Source organism: Dromaius novaehollandiae, chromosome 11, assembly GCF_036370855.1.
Source record: "Dromaius novaehollandiae isolate bDroNov1 chromosome 11, bDroNov1.hap1, whole genome shotgun sequence".
NCBI lineage: Eukaryota > Metazoa > Chordata > Aves > Casuariiformes > Dromaiidae > Dromaius > Dromaius novaehollandiae.
The window spans coordinates 2258200-2273559 of record NC_088108.1 but is presented as its reverse complement, the minus strand read 5'-3'; the positions used below and the strand labels follow the sequence as shown (position 1 = coordinate 2273559).

The 15360-nt window shown below is 49.5% G+C and overlaps 1 protein-coding gene across 1 annotated transcript in view; it reads left to right on the top strand.

The window, feature by feature from the left end:
* The window catches only part of MID2 (midline 2), a 173099-nt gene that overhangs the window by 111228 nt on the left and 46511 nt on the right, over positions 1-15360 (top strand). The window contains exon 4 of the mRNA XM_064517997.1: positions 14436-14543. Within this exon, the coding sequence (XP_064374067.1) occupies positions 14436-14543 (108 nt within the window). The remainder of the gene's footprint in view (positions 1-14435; positions 14544-15360) is intronic.

Sequence of the window (15360 nt, the reverse complement as noted above, 5' to 3'; positions counted from 1 at the left end):
GTTAAAGCCTGGATGACACTGTGCGCACAAACACAGCCCACCGCTCTGCGAAGTGGAGCACTCTGCTGTTAGAGAAGGTAGAAACTGAGTTGCCGCTTTGGTAACTGCCTTATGGGATCAGGTGCAGTTTTCCTGTAAGGTCTTCTTTCATTTGGTGAGCAGGTGGGAGCCATCAGGGAGGCAGATTAGGCTTAAGTAATGAAGAAAACTCACCTGCAGCTGGAAGGAATTAGGGAGAGTTTCCCTTTGGACATGCAGCATGCTATAGCCTGCACTGTGCCTTGAAAAATCAGAGTCTGGGCATCTGCAGCTGGGCTCCGAGAAACAACAAATGCTTTTCACTATGATCTTTCCCTGCCTCAGATTCCCTATGAAAATCTGGGGTAATTATGCTTCCTCCTTCTTGTCTGGGGGTGCTGTTAAAGTAAATCAGTTAATATTTGTAGAGCACTTGGATATCAAAGTGACAAGTGCTCCAGGAAAGCCCGGAAGGAAATGACTAATTCTGCCTGCAGAGCAGAATTTGAACAGTACGCAGCAGAGAGGGCCTGGGGCCACCCTCCAAATGGTGAATCGCTAAGATATCAAGGAGCTGTTTGTGAAGCAGGACCCATCCATCCTCCTGACTGAAGTGGGGAATCTCGCATGTGGTCATATAATTAAAGTTTGTGTCAAAAATGCATCTGCCCAAGCATGTGTGGGAGTTTTTACAGTGGTAATTCTCAGCTTCAGGGTGCTTGAACTTTATTAATTATCTTTTAACCATGTCCTTTTGTGAAAGCGAGGATGGGAGGTGTGAAAGAGGAGCCAGCCACACTGAAAAAGAAGAGGAAGGTTGATATGTGCAACCTGATGAAGAGGATGAGGGGGAAGTGATAGTTAGCTGCAGGTGCTAGAAAGGAAGCAATATAAAACCTGCAGCTGTTTAATGGGTGGGATGTGATGTGGAACAGTGGTTGGGGGGTTGTGTGGGATATGTTTTGGATGTAGCTGGTCCCTGTCCTGGGGGTGAAGTTGAGTGGGTAGTGATGGTCTGGAATTCAGAAAGGGATAGAGATACAACAGAGGCAGCAATGCTGGGAGTATCCGGGGTGGGATAAGTGCAGATGAGATGATCCTTTCCTCAGGTAGGATGGGCAGGGACATGCACTTTCCAGTGCACCTGCCTCCTGGGATTTGGGGGGCTGTTGTTTCCATCACTGAAACTCCAAGAGCTGCTCTATCCATCCACCTGTGAGCTGGAGTCATGCTATGTTTGTGGGCAAATACTTATCACTGGAGAGGAAGAAGCCTAGATCCTCTGCAGGACTTTGAGGGTTAATGAACCAGAGCTGGTAATTAGGACTTCTCTTCCCAAGGAAATGAAGGAGAATGTTTTTCATTGGAAGTGATGCAGGCGTGGTTTGGGGGAGTTGGGGAGTCTTTAGGCCTTTGGGGGAAAAAGGTCCCTTGTGTTACAAGGTACCCAAAGCAATGATGAAGAGACTGAGCCTGTCAGTGAAATCAAGACTCACTTGAGTCTTTCCTTCCTCCTAAGTAGTTGGCATATCTCTAATTTTTCTATTAGTGTTAGCATAAGCATGTTCCTCAGACCTTTGCTGTAAAAGAAGAGTCTTCCAGGTATTGTCTGCAGCCACTATCTTCCCGTTTTGCTGTGTAGCTTGCCGGTAGCCACATCACAAACCCCAGGGAGAGCCTCTCTAATTCGGCTGTTCTGTGAGCCTTTCAAATGCCCTGTGAAATGAACCTTGAAATGGTGAGTCACAGATGAGGACTGGACAAGATCACTCTGTGTCGGTGCCTGTCCCAAGGCACATTGTTGTGTTTGTGACAGATATCTGTCCCACCCGATCCTGAATGTCCAACAGAGGTGCTGCACTCTTCCTGTGGGATCTGGCACTTTGCGCTGCTTTGTGCCAAGAAGGTTTTTTTTTTTGTTTTTTTTTTTTTTTAACCCAAGTCCAACCTGAATCTTTCTTGCTGCAGTTTAAGCCAGTAGCTCTCTGTCCTGTCCTGTCCTGTCCACCATGGACACAGGGAAAGGGTTATTTCATTCATCCCTCCAGCAGCCTGTGATGTGCTTGCAGACAGCTCATTCCCTCTTCTCTTATTTACACTGAGATAGCTTTTTTTCCCCCCCCAGGTTTGTGCATGGTACTGTTTTTAATTCCTCTGTTGTCTAGACTATGCCCTTTTTGTCCACATCTCCCTTAAAATGCAGCACCCTGAAATAGTGCAGTTCTGCAGGCAATGCAATGCTCTGCTGTTCTTCCAATGCTCTGAAGAAAGAGGAAAGGGATATTTTGTCTGTCTCCAGGATATAATCCTACATCTGTATCCCAGAGCAGTGGCTGCCATTTTCATATCTTCTGTCTCACACTTCACTTTTGAGCCATCCCACCTCAGACCCTTTTCTGCAAGCTGCTGTCCAGCTGATGTTCTTTAGCTAGGGTTTGGATGAATGATTATTCTTCAGCAAGTACGGTACCTTGTGCTTGTCCTTATCAAATGTCATCCTGATTTTTAGAACTGTTTTTCTGATCTTCAGTCCATTCTTAGTTCAAGTCCCAGCCTCATTCTTGCAGACCCTCCTAGCTTGGTGGCTGCATGGATTGAAGAAGCAAAGTCTGTATCCCATTTTTCGAGCCACTGATGAAAGTAGTGGATAGGAACAGCCCCAGAACAGGCAGCTGTCGAAATCCAGTGGATCCAACTTTGCATGCTGCCGAGGAGCTGTGGTACGAGGTGGGATGTGGTGTGTTGGCCTGGTTCTGCCGCCCTCTGGAACGTGTCCTGGGAGGTATCTGTAGTGTCCCTGGCAGACCGCGCGGTCTGGCCATCCCCATACCATGCAGCGCCCACTCTGCGTCTGGCCACTGCGGGTAACCCAGCCTGGCACTGGATGCAAGAGTCCAGCACCTTATCAGTGAGTTCAGGATAACTAGGACCAGCCTGACTGTTCCTCTTATTTACCACCTCTCCAAGGCAGTCTCTTGGCAGTTAGGCAACGCACCTCATCAGCCCTCCTTCCTCTCCGTCTTCCCTGCTTTCCTAGCACACCGGGATGCAGCCTGCCCAGGAGGTGACCTCCGACAGGCGCCATCCTGCAGAAGGTGCTCTGAGAAAGGCAGGCTGCTCTCTGCCCCGCTGCCCCTGCCCAGGGATGGAGCCAGCCTTCCGCAGTCGGGTGTGCGAAGGACACCTGTACCTCTGCGAGACCTGTTCTCCCTTTGGAAACAGTAGCACAGGTGAGGACCAAGACCCCAGCAAGTCCCAAGCTCTGAAGGAGGGTAGGCAGTGTGAGGGGAACGACCCCCTCAGTTCAGACTGGGAAATCATTGCCAGCATTGTCTCCATCCTTGCCCAGATAACAGCTTTGCCTTACTGGGGAAAGCTGGTCCCAGGCCTTCCTCCCATGCTGGAATGGCTAGCCTTCTTCCCTGCTCTTTCCTTCCTCCTCCAAAACGTACACAGTTTGCCTCCCTGCAACCTTCCTGCTATCAGAGAGACTGAGATTGCAATCTCTCCCACCCCAGCTCCGCTTTCTATAGCAAAATAGCGACACTCAGACTTAAGCCAGCAGCAACTGGGAAAAGCTTTGTATTGGGGATTACAGGAAAGCATCAGAGGAAGAGAGAGGATCACCTTTAATACTGCTGAAGAAAGGGACTCGGATGACCTTGCTGCTTTGACCACTCGATCTATAAAACTCTGTGTGTTCATGATGTGCAATCAGGCATCTTTTGTTTGCATTTCCAAGGGAAATGTTTGTGCGAGCTGTGCGCTGAGGGAGCCTGTGCCAGCAGATTGACGCTGCCACTTGGCCGTGGCTCCAGTCAGGAGTTCATAACGATGAGCTCTCATGAAAAACATTTGAGAGGAAGAAGGCGGTTAATACCTTACTATTGTTTCAAAGCACATAACAATAGCAAGTTAATTTGCAGCTTTGTTTACTGAGGTGATGCGTGGAGAGAGGCTATTGTAATTAGTTTCTTATTAATGGACTAGTGATTTTCAGTTACTAAATTAAGCAGCTGTTCCTTGAAGCAGCACCTTTCCAGAGAATGCAGATACCGGTCTACTCCAGGTTTTGCTGACAGGGAGTCAAGGGTTTTTTGCCAGCACTTGAACAATAACTTGAAAGTTATCTCCTTAGCAGCATTATTTTCCTTGAGGGCTGAGCCCTCGGTAACTCCAGAGGGTGCTTGCAGTGGGAGGGATGCCAGGTCCTGGCTCCCTGTACTTTCTGCTCAAGGTTCTCTTGAGCTGCCTCATGCGCGAAGCAGTCAGCAGTGATGCAGCACACAAGTGGCTTGAGTCAGTCTTCTGTAGTGAAGCACATGCAGAAGCTTCTGTACTGGGGAGCTGCCTCTTGATCTTCAGTATCTGCATCTTAGAAAGGGATTGGTGCTGTTGGGCCAAGAATATTTTCTAATCCCCAGCTTTTCCGCAGGCAGCATCAGCATTTTGTTCCTCAGTCACTACATAAAGTCCTTTTCTCTGACCCTGTCCTGCTGATGTAGAGAGAGAAAAAGAGAGCAACCCACACTGCCTGGTTAGGAGCTCTCCATCTCACCAAAAGCCCTTTCCAAAAGTGCAGACAGTGCTGTGAGCCTGTGCGTTCCCGGCTCGAAGCACCCACAGCTTTGAGTCACCAGAAGAGCTCTCTGCACTGACAGTGACAGCAAGCTTCTGTCAGACGAAGCTCCATGCACGAGTAGGAATGAACCGAGACGTGCTCTCAGTTTCCGTGCCAGAATACATAGCTGAAAAATCATGTCTGGGTTTTGCAGCACTACCAGCCTTCCAGAGCGTGACTGTGCTAATGCTCCCATGTTGCTTCTCTTCTCCTGTTTGAGGTGGCCCTTCCCCCTCAGTATGTGGCTGGGGCCATTCAAAGTACCACTGGGACTATCAGGAGTTTCCCCACTGCATGGGATTTACCCCATCCTGGGAGGGGCAACCAACAGGCCTGGGAAGACCTAGGCTGCTTTTTCTCTGACAGTGCATCGTGGTGGTGGAGGTGGATTTTTGGCTCTTAAAAGCCCTGGGAATTCTCTTAGGTGTGTACCAATACAGCAGGAGGCTTTGTGGGAAATACCAAGGAACTGTTCCCAGGCGCCACGTGTCATAATTTGCAGCCAAGGTGGTAACCACGCTTCTAAACCTCTGGGCTGTTTTCCAGTTGTCTCATGGTCTTTGTGTCAGAGGAAGGCTGTGATGGCAATCCAGGGACTGCTTCTCCAGCAGCTGGCAGAGATCGTCTGCAGGTGGAAAAGTGTTTACTCAGAGATGTCTCTCCTGGCCTGCCTTTTCCTCTAGGATTTGGCAGTTTTGAAGTGAATATGGTGGAATAGACAGCAAATAAATGTTTCGCAGGCAGTGTTGGGAGAAGGAGCCAGAACTTCCCTTGCAGAGTTCTGGTGACAGTCACTAACATTCAAAGGTTTTATAGGTCACACTGTGACTCAAAGGGCCTGCTGGGGATGGAGCAGGGACATATTTGGATATGTCAGCGCCTTCACTCTGTGCAAGGTGGTCATCTAGGGGATTTATATTTAGAGCTGATGGTAGGCTTTGCATGTTCAGCGTTTTCAGCCGTGGAATGGATAAGTGACAGGGCTTTAGACTTGTGCTCCATCCCCAGGTGAGCTTTGCGCCGGAGCAAGCTGCTGCTCACACTCTTTAGGCTGTCTTTAAGGTCATTTGAGAGACGTGCATCCAGTCTAAAGGCTGAGCCTTTTCCCTGTGTAGCAAGCAGTAAGTGCCACGCAAGTCCTGGTCCTGTGGGAATTTTGGTGTTAGGCAGAATGTTTTAAGCTGCTTCAGGAAACAACAGGACCCAAATCCAGCCCCTGGGGAGAAGGGGCAAAGTTCTGTAACGGGGTGTTTTGTTGGAGAGGGGACCAAGATTCAGAGCTGCTGGGGGGTCAGGCTCTCATACTGTATTTTTCGGCAGCGAAAAAGCTGTTGGAATATATCACCATCAGACAGGCCAGCAAAATATGGGGACTCTTCTCCTCCCGTGGGCTGCAAAGCTCTGATACACTGTTCCCTTTCATATCAGAATTACGATACATGTGTCCTTTGACGTTTCCCACTATGTCACTGTACTCTTTTCCCTGTTGGGGATCCACGTGGAAGCAGAATTCATTCTCCAGGCCTTCTGAGGAAACCTGGGTAAAACTCTCTGAATGATGAGATGTGCTTCCACACCTCCTCATTCTCTGAATCCATCCCCAGCACTTCAGCAAACTTACCTGTGATGAGTTAAAAGCAATTTGGTATTTCTTTAGATTCCGGAAGTTTCAGACCTCTACGCTGTAGATTTTACATTGTTTAGAAGTTTTCAGCTTTATCAGTCATTCTGCCTGAAATAGAGAGTTGCAATACATCTCCCAGCCTCACTAAATATGCAGTCCTAGCCTTTAGAGGCAGCTTTTGAAAGAGCACATTAAAATGTGAAGTAGAAAATATCTCTGCCCTTCTACACTTCCCCATAAGTTCGAATGCTGGGAATTTTGCTTTCGAGCTATTTGTGGACATTGCTTATAAATAGACACATGCAATCCCAACATACTTTATCTGGTCCCACGTTCAACTTAAGTCCTGTGTTACATTCAGGAAATTGTGCTACTGGCTTCCTAACGTACAGAAGGAAGCAAAAGTGAGGCAATTACAAAGTCACAGTGATACAGTCAGCCTTATTTTTGCCCTTGTCATATAGTGCTGCAAGCCTGTACTGTTTCTCAATACTGAAGGCAAACAGCCTCCATTTATCTGTGAGGCTGTAGGACAAGTGCAGATGACATACAGCTCCAGCGTAGAGCACTGAAAGTCTGCAAGCATCCACAGGGTACTGAGTTACACTGCCCATTTGTTTTGTAATCAGTGACTTCAGCCTGTACATTACATGAGATGCTGCTTTTAAGAAAAGGCACAGGGGCCAAATCCTGCTACAGTGATCAAAATGCAGACCAGAGGGAAAAGATAACAGCTTTGTGAAGAACCAGAGTTGGTAAAATATCATGATGAGTAGTGGCAGTGCAGCCAGGCATCAGGGAGGACAATCTGAGACGCTGCCCTTGTAGCTGCCCTTCCAAGGTGACACTGGGGCCTTCTGGACTGTGGCAGCTGCAGTGCTGTCCTTGGTGCAATGGTCTCTTGCAGACTGGTGTGTAACCTCTGGGGGTGCAGATGGCTTGCCACATAGTCAAAAACCTTTCGACAGTTGCTGGGGTCACAACGTTGTGAGTGTGGGATGGGGCTGCTCAGGTCTCCTTGCCCCACTGCTCAACATCAGAGATGGTTTGCTGTGGTCTGGATGTGGAGGAGATTTGCCTCTGTGTAAATCACACCCAGGCAGAGATGGATTTTCCCAGCCCTCCAACAGCTGTAGTGACTCACACCGCCTTGGCTGTACAGGGTGCCCAGGGTCGGGTGCAGACAGACCTGTCAGACACAGGGAGTGCATCTAGCTTTATTCAGACAGGTCCCACTCTGTCTTGAAAAGAAGAGCTCTCCCAGAGCACACGGATGCAGACACTCAGTGCAAAGTCCCAGCAGTGATTTGTGGAGAGATGACACAAGACTCCCTCGCACAGCGAGATCTCAGTCATGCTTGCTGCAGCACCCCTGGGTAGGAGAGGCGCATAGCAGCTACAGAAATGGAGTTGCTCTTGCAATGTAGCCAGCTGCCTGGATAGTCCTGCCTTCCACATGCCCGTTGTGAGCTAACCCCCCAAAATGTTCAGTGCATGACTCTCTGCAGCTTGGGGACCTATCTCATTAAAACCTTCCCCCCCCCCCCCCCCCCGCCAAAGAAGTTCAATAGCGCAAGCAGCTTCCAGATTAGGTGTCACCATTGTTTTCTCTGTATGGTAGGAGAAGTTCTTATGGTAGGAGTTTTTTCCATATGGTTTTCTTTCTTATGTCTGAAAGCTTTTCCATTAATCCAGCTTTCCTACCCTAGCAGCAATGGATCACCCTCCTCAGAGTTCTTCACCCCAAAGAGCAGCGTATAATTGGGAACTGGCTCATCCCAATACAGAGTGTTTTGGCTAATATGTAACAGTGTCTGTGCGAGGACTTTTGACAGCAGAACTGTGTTGGTCTGAAATCGCACCTCCATACTCTGCTGGCACACTTCAGCAGTGGGACTATGGCATAGAAAGCACTCCATTTTGGACAGAAACCAGCCTGGGAGAAGCTCAAGTTGCCAGCAGTTATGCAAGCCAGGCTGTAGGGATTGCTGCAGCTGCAGCTCCCACAGTCACATCATCTTCCTTGTTCAGTGTCCCAAAGCATAAACACTGGCAGAGCTGTAGATTCCTTGCCTTGGGTAAGGTTTCTGATTTAGAATTAATTTAACTTGGAGCCCAGGATTTTTGCATGACAAGATAGGTTGGAGGGATGGCATGGTGCTTGCTGAAAGACCCCCATCCTCTCCTGCCATCATTTATGCAGTCCTGGCACCCCACAGCTCCTTTCTGCTATCAATAGCAACTGCCAAGGATGCTAATGCTGTTGCAAACAGCCCTGATTTTGTCGCTTCTGGGAAATTAGGGTGATTGCGATCTCTGGCTGCACACTCTTGCCTTGAGGAGTGAGTGTGCTGCTGGCATCCTTTGCAACAGCACTACCTTGCAAACGAGGGTGTCGCCTTCGCTGCCAGTAACACAGATTGCTGTTGGCTCTAAATCCTGGTATTGATCCCCCTCTACCTTACAGCAGATTTTGGAGATTATCCACTGTTTTTTCTCAGTGAATTTATCTTTGCAGACCTTCATCAGCTGTCTTCCACTTCAGCATTACATAATCTGCTGACCAGGTTTAAAAAAAGATCTTTATTAATCTGTGTTTAACCCTGGGTTGGCCTCAGACGTCTTCCAGGTCCATTTGAAAGTGCAAAATCAAGAAAATCTGTTTTATTTGTGTCATCTAGTATACTGTTTAATTTAAATGATAGCGCTCGACTTCTCTTCAATAAAGTATATCCTCCCTTTCAATTCTGTGCACCCAAGGATACTGGTTTTTCTTAGAGATAGAGGAGACTGAAACCATTAATTGTGCTTTCACCGCACTCTTCTCATGTCTTCCTTTAAGGTTTTTTTTTTTAATATATTGTGTGTATTTGAAGCCTAAAAAGGGGGGTTCCAGCAGGGATTAATTAGCCTGAATTAAGCAGGACACATGCAGCTTTTTTTACAGAAACATGCTGCTTCTCACTTCTGTCTCCTGAGGCCAATAGTGTGTTCACCTCTGCTTTGTCAAGGGGGTACGGTCAGTCCGAGGATTCCTTGTGTCTCCTGCTTGCTGACCAAAGCCCCACTAACTGAATGCTAATTATCACATCTTTTTGAATGGCATACGCTCCACCTTGCTGTCAGCCACACAATCTCTAGTTTACCTTGAGGAGATGAAATTCAGAAGGCTTCTCTGGTATCTCAGCTCCTGACCTTCTGGGGAGGACTCCTACGGTCTTTTCCTTCCCTTCATTTACTGCTCTGCTGTCTAATGCCACTAGTATATTGTCAGGTGCTTGCCGGTTCCATAGCATTTCTTGGTTCCCTGTACAACAGCAGTATGTTCCTGTTGTGTCCCCTGCACAGCCGCCCCTCTCCTCCTTTCCAAGGATGTGTAAAGCCTGGGTGGAGGTGGCCAGAGGATACGAACTTCCTAGTCCTGAGCAGAAGCAGTCCTTGTCGTGGTAGGGTCACCATGCAGCATGGTCTGCACCCAAGACCATGGCAAAGTGAAAAGCCCTTTCCCCAGGGAAGCAGTTTGTGAAGAGCTGAGTAGACAGCTCATCCCTCTCTCTTGGATTACATCGTCTCTGGAGGTCTGTCAGGTTGTGATCCAGCTCACTTTTCCTTTAAGCTAGGAACCCAGTTTTCTCTGGACTTTCAAGATGAACATACATAGGGACCTGATGGCCCAGAAGGTCTGCCAACTGACACAAAACCCTGGTCACACACTGGCGTTGGTAGCTTATGTATTGTGCAGAGCTGGGGCTCTGGAGTGATTGCTGTTAGTGGCTGTGGTGTGGACACCACAGGCATGTGTTCTGGAAACAGTTTGAGCTAGTCTGTCTAAAAGCTCTCAGCCACCTTATGTGCATGGACCTGGGAACGGTGTAGACACAGGCAAGATGTCTTAGCACACTACTGGGACCTGTGTCACGGCACCTGGCTCAGCACAGACAGCTCCCTTGTACCCAGGATCAATGATGTTAGGGCAGAAAGGACAGTGGCCTCAGGAGGGCTGGGTTGCATCTGAGAAGAAGGAAATCATTGCTGCATCTCCTACTTGGGTTTCCCTGCCCTTTTTGAAGCCTTACTAGACAAGCCTGCTGTCACATCCTGCTGGCTTGCGCTCTTGTTCTCCTCCCCCTTGTCTCAGGCAGGGAACATGGCTCTGAAGCCCTGGGCGATGAGCGTTTATTTGTTCCTCCTCCAAGCGGGGAAAGGCCATCTTGATGATTAGCGAATATGCATCTTCCAGAGCAAAGCTTCAGAGTTAGTTACTAAAGAGTCCAAATCAAATAGAGGAGCCACCCACGCTCCAGCATTTGTGCTGGTCTCTCCTGTTTGCAGCATCTGTCCTTTCATGACAGGGCAGTTGGAGACTCCTTGCCCACCAGGCACACTGAACTTGTGAGGCTCCACAGAAGAGGTAATCCTAGATACTTGTTCATCCCACTGCAGCTCTGTGTCCTGTTTCGGCCTTCCTGTGGCATTTCTATTATGGATGAAAAGCCTTTCACCCTCAAGTCCCCCATGCTCTCTCTACACCTACCAATTTCTAATAAAGCAAATATGCCACAATCCCCTTCTACATCTCCTCTTCCTCCAGCTGCAGGGCCTGCCTGCTTTAGGGCAGGACGTCATTCTGGCCATCAGGCAAGACATCAGACCCCTATTATTTCTGGTGGAGTTTTTTGTTATGATTATATTAGTTGAGCAGAAGTTGACTCGAGGCCAGCGGCCCCTTTCTTTGTTTGTGTTCAACACTGCATCTTCTTTGAGCACAAAATGGGATCGATCGCAGAGAGGCAATACAGTTGGGGTCAGTAATGCCTTGCAGCCTGCAGTAATGCCTTGCTGCCTTGAATGGCTGGTGTGGCAGCCATTCAAGGCACTTGACATGCATTTGTAATGCTCATTTTGGTAGCCGCTGCTGTTATAAGAGGACATTTTGCAGGAGAACTGATGTAATGAGGTGTTCCTAGTGGCTCCAGGGTAGCGAAGCCCGCAGTCTGTCTAAGAGTTACCATCTCCTGCCAGAAAAACTGTGGTAAGCATGAAGACCTAGTGGCTGTACCTTTGTATGGGTTTGCAGGAAACAACTCAGCCAACACAACTGTCTGTTCTTCCTTGCCCTGTCTGTTAGCCTTTCTTTTGGGTTCAAGTAGTGGCAGTAATACTTGCGCAATGTTTTCATCCTCGTAGCATTGCAGGTGGTGATGGACATGTGGGTTTACCCTTGGGAGCCAGGTGCAGAGGACAGGAGGAAGCAAACCCTGTGTTAGGCCACTCTCAGCAAGGATGGGTTTGTAGTCCTTTGGCAGAGGGGAGGGGGGCAGACAGCAGAGGTCCAAGGACGCTCAGGTTGCCCTCTTGTGCAGAGCACCTCACACTCCCACCACCACCAGCCTTCCAGGTGGCAGTGGGAAAGCACATGTGGCAAAATGGGGCCAAGCCTGGGACCTTCTTTCCATTTCCTGATACTTTCCTTTGAATCGAGCCTCAACGAGGTGGCCATACCCCTATTGCCATGCTGCAGGTGGGGAAGGAAAGCAGAGGGGTGAAGAGCTTTCCCAGAGCTGCTAGCTGAGCTCAGACGTGGACAGGGCAGTTTCCCACCCGTTGGTTTAAGCACGTGAACAGCCATGCAGTGTGTTGGCAATGCCTTTGGATTGCCTGGCTGATGGGTATCATATTGGCCAGAAGGGGAAGGGAGAGCAAATGTGATCTTCCCATGGTCATGTGTCAATAAATGGCAGGCTGTAAAATGATCATCTTGGCTGATCATCTGTGCTGCAGAGGCCATGGGGAGATCACGTTTGATCTGACAGAGGCCAGAGCATGTCCAAGCCAGTTTGCAATAGTTGCTCAGGCCTAAAGGTGACCTTCAGGAAGCTCCTGCCAGCCTGATTGTGTTGTATTCAGTTCCCCTGCTGGGCTTCACAATCAGTGGACAGATCTACACAAGGTCTCCTCTTCTTCCAGCTCAAATCTTTCCTCTCTGCATTGTGATTCTGGAAGGCAGGGCTGGAGGAAGAACCAGTTGTGCTGTTTAGCTGGATGTATTTCTTTGTCAACAAACTGTAAATACTGGGAATGAGGCTAGGAAGAGGAGAATGCTATCGGAAGTCTGGAAGATGAAGAGATGTGATTATGGAAGTGCTGTTTGATGCTCACTCCACTGCTCCTTACGGTCTGGGTCCAGCTGGAGCTGTGTGTCTTGTGTCACTGGAAACCATGGCTGGGAGGGAATGGTGTGGAGAGGAGACTGCGGATTTGAACATCTCCATGGTCTCCTCGTTGTGAGTCCATAGCAATATCCATTAGGAGATGCTGCTCCAGTTTAGGAAGCAAATGGCAAGCCCAGTAAGCAATTTACCTTGAGCTGGTGAAACCTTAAAGACCCAGATGCTATATTCTGGATGCATTTATTGCCAAACGTTTATACTATAAAGAAATAGGACTTTTCAGAGCAGCAGGTTCTGTCAGCAGCACCTGATACTTTTTTGGAAGATAGTTATTTGTAAAAGGCATGCTCAAACAGGGCCTCCCAAGGAATGTTCAGGGCATCGGTCTTTGTTCTTTTCCAAGTGGTGAGACAAAAGCAAGTGAAATAAAGGGTAGCTGGAGGTGGGGGCAGTCAGAGGGACTCAGCAAAATAGGTTTGACGGGTCTTGTGCACCAGTTTCTGTCCCAGTGCTACCATGTGGCATGACTGTGTGAGTGGCCTCCTGGCATGAGCCCTTGCCCCAACAGAGAGCTGTCCCAGGGCCCTTGCTGTGAGACCAAGGAAGACTGCAATGACCAACCCTGCCTGCCTGGGCTGGGCAGCACTGGCACAGCCTGCCCAGCAGCTGCCCAGCTTGCCCTGCGCTGTGGGTTGAAAGCCACATCTGAGGAGATGCGGGTGTCCTTTAATCCTGCTGAAAGCATCCTGCAGGGCTGGGAGAACAAAGACCTTCCCTCTCCAGGGCCCTCCATTGCCCTGCAGAGCTTGGGGTTATAACCCAGTGGAGAGAGCGGCTGGAGTGGAGGCAGGGTGGCTACACTAGCCCAGCTGGCCTGTAGCCGTTGCCACATGGACCTGATTCAGCCCTTTCATTAAGACCCTGCCGTGAATTTCCTGACCGTGGTCTTTGCAGCCCTGCGGTGCTCCTCAGGCCTTGCTCTTGCAGATACTTTGAAGTTAGAGCTGCCTCTCTACGCTCAGGCTCGAGGTGAGGCCATGCTGCACTGCTGACCTTGCTTTACCAAGCAGGGTCCTCTCATTCATTTTTAAACCCTTTCTTCCTTTAACTAGCACAAGAATGCTGCCTCATTTTAGATGCATCTGCTTGTGAGAAAGCTGTGAAGTTTGCTCAGGAGCAGAGGGCAGCGAAGCTCTTTTCTTCTGCAAGCAGCCGGCGCCGCTAGACTCAGAGCAGGCAGAATAACCTCCAGCTGCCCCCACTGCTGGGGAGGGGTGGAGAGAGAGTCATCTTGTGAGAGCGAGGAGCAGCCCAAGCCTAGCTGCGGTACAACCATGGCTGCATTTGGCTCCCCAAAACCAATAACCCTGCAGAGAAAAGGGAGATGTGCAGGGCATATGGAGAGATACGGGAGCATCCCTGTGTAGGGCCCACCGGCAGTGGGTATAGATACTGGTGGTACCACTCCTGGACCTAAGCTTTTTTGGAAAGCGATGCAGCCATGACTGTGGGGTGCTGCACCCCAGCAGGGCTGAGCCAGCCCATGCAGCAGTGTGAGTGGGGGCTCAGTGCTCCTGGGGTACCATTTATCTGCAGCATGTGTAATCTGCCCCAGGTGATGGGGAAGGGACAGTATCTATGCCTGTATTACCATTCAGCATGGCCATGTCACCCAGCGCTGGCCCTGAATGCCCTGCCAGAGCACCGAAGAGGTTAATACTGCAGAGGGTTTGTACCCCTCTCTGGCCTTTTCCTTCCTCCACTGAAGTGGAAATGGATACAGAAGTACAAGCCTGCTTCTGCTTTTGTCACCTACGCAGCAGTTATAAGACTGTTATGTCATGCCTGGCAGGCAGCAGACCTGGGGCTCAGAGTCTGGGGGACCACAGGGACCTGGCAAGGGAAAGCTATTGCTTTTCTCTCAGTCTGAGCTGCAAGAGCCGGGCTCAGAGTCCAGTGTGTCACCTTCTAACAGTGCGGGGTTTCTGCTGTTCCTGGCTAGGTGAATACAGCCATGCATGAGGCCAAGCTGATGGAGGAATGTGATGAGCTCATGGAGATCATCCGCCAACGCAAACAAGTCATCGCTGTCAAGATCAAAGAGACCAAGGTAAGGACAGCCAGCTCATGGGTGCAGAGGAGGTGAGGGGTGCGTGCCCGGTGCAGTGGGGGAGGCACGTGTGCACGAGGGCCCGTCTGCATCCCCAGCTGCAGTGACCTTACCTCCTGCACCATGGGGCAACTGCTGCTGCCTCGCAGGGTCTGTCCCTCCTTTGCAGGCACGCCACAGCAATTCAGCAGCCTGGGATGCTGGGATGTGACAGCAACACGCAAAAGACATTACTGTGCAGTGAGTGTTGCCTTACCACTGAAGGAATTCCTTTGGACAGCCATCAGTGAACACACCTTCCTCTCCCTGCCACCCAAACTGATCTGCGAGTCCAGGTGTCCTTCACTGCTGCTGTCCCCAGGGCCCCTCCGCTGAGGACATGTCCATATTAGAAAGGTTGTGGCTAGAGGAGGGAAGGTGTGTTGATTAGCATGATAAATTGGTGCAGTTGCTTACATCGGTCCAGACAGCTTCCTCAGGGGTTTTACAACACTGTGGTGTTAATATAATAATGTTGAATTAATACTGAAAGGCCATCTTAGTCCTTCACTGCAGATAAAGCCGCATGTTCTGCATTGCAGCTTAGCCTTAGGTGAGTTGGCTTTTCTAGAGGTTTGGGGTGTTTGAACCCTTTCTCCAGTAGTTCCAGGTGTTCTGGCTTTTCCCGGTGGTTTCTATTCAATGGGGAGAGGCTCAAATGATCAGCTGTAGTTCTTAAATTAAAGCATGTGCTAAGGCCAAGTGAGCTCAGTTGCTGTTAGTGGTGCTGGTACTTCAACCTTTCACTCTGTTATTGTAAAGTCTCCTTCCGACTATA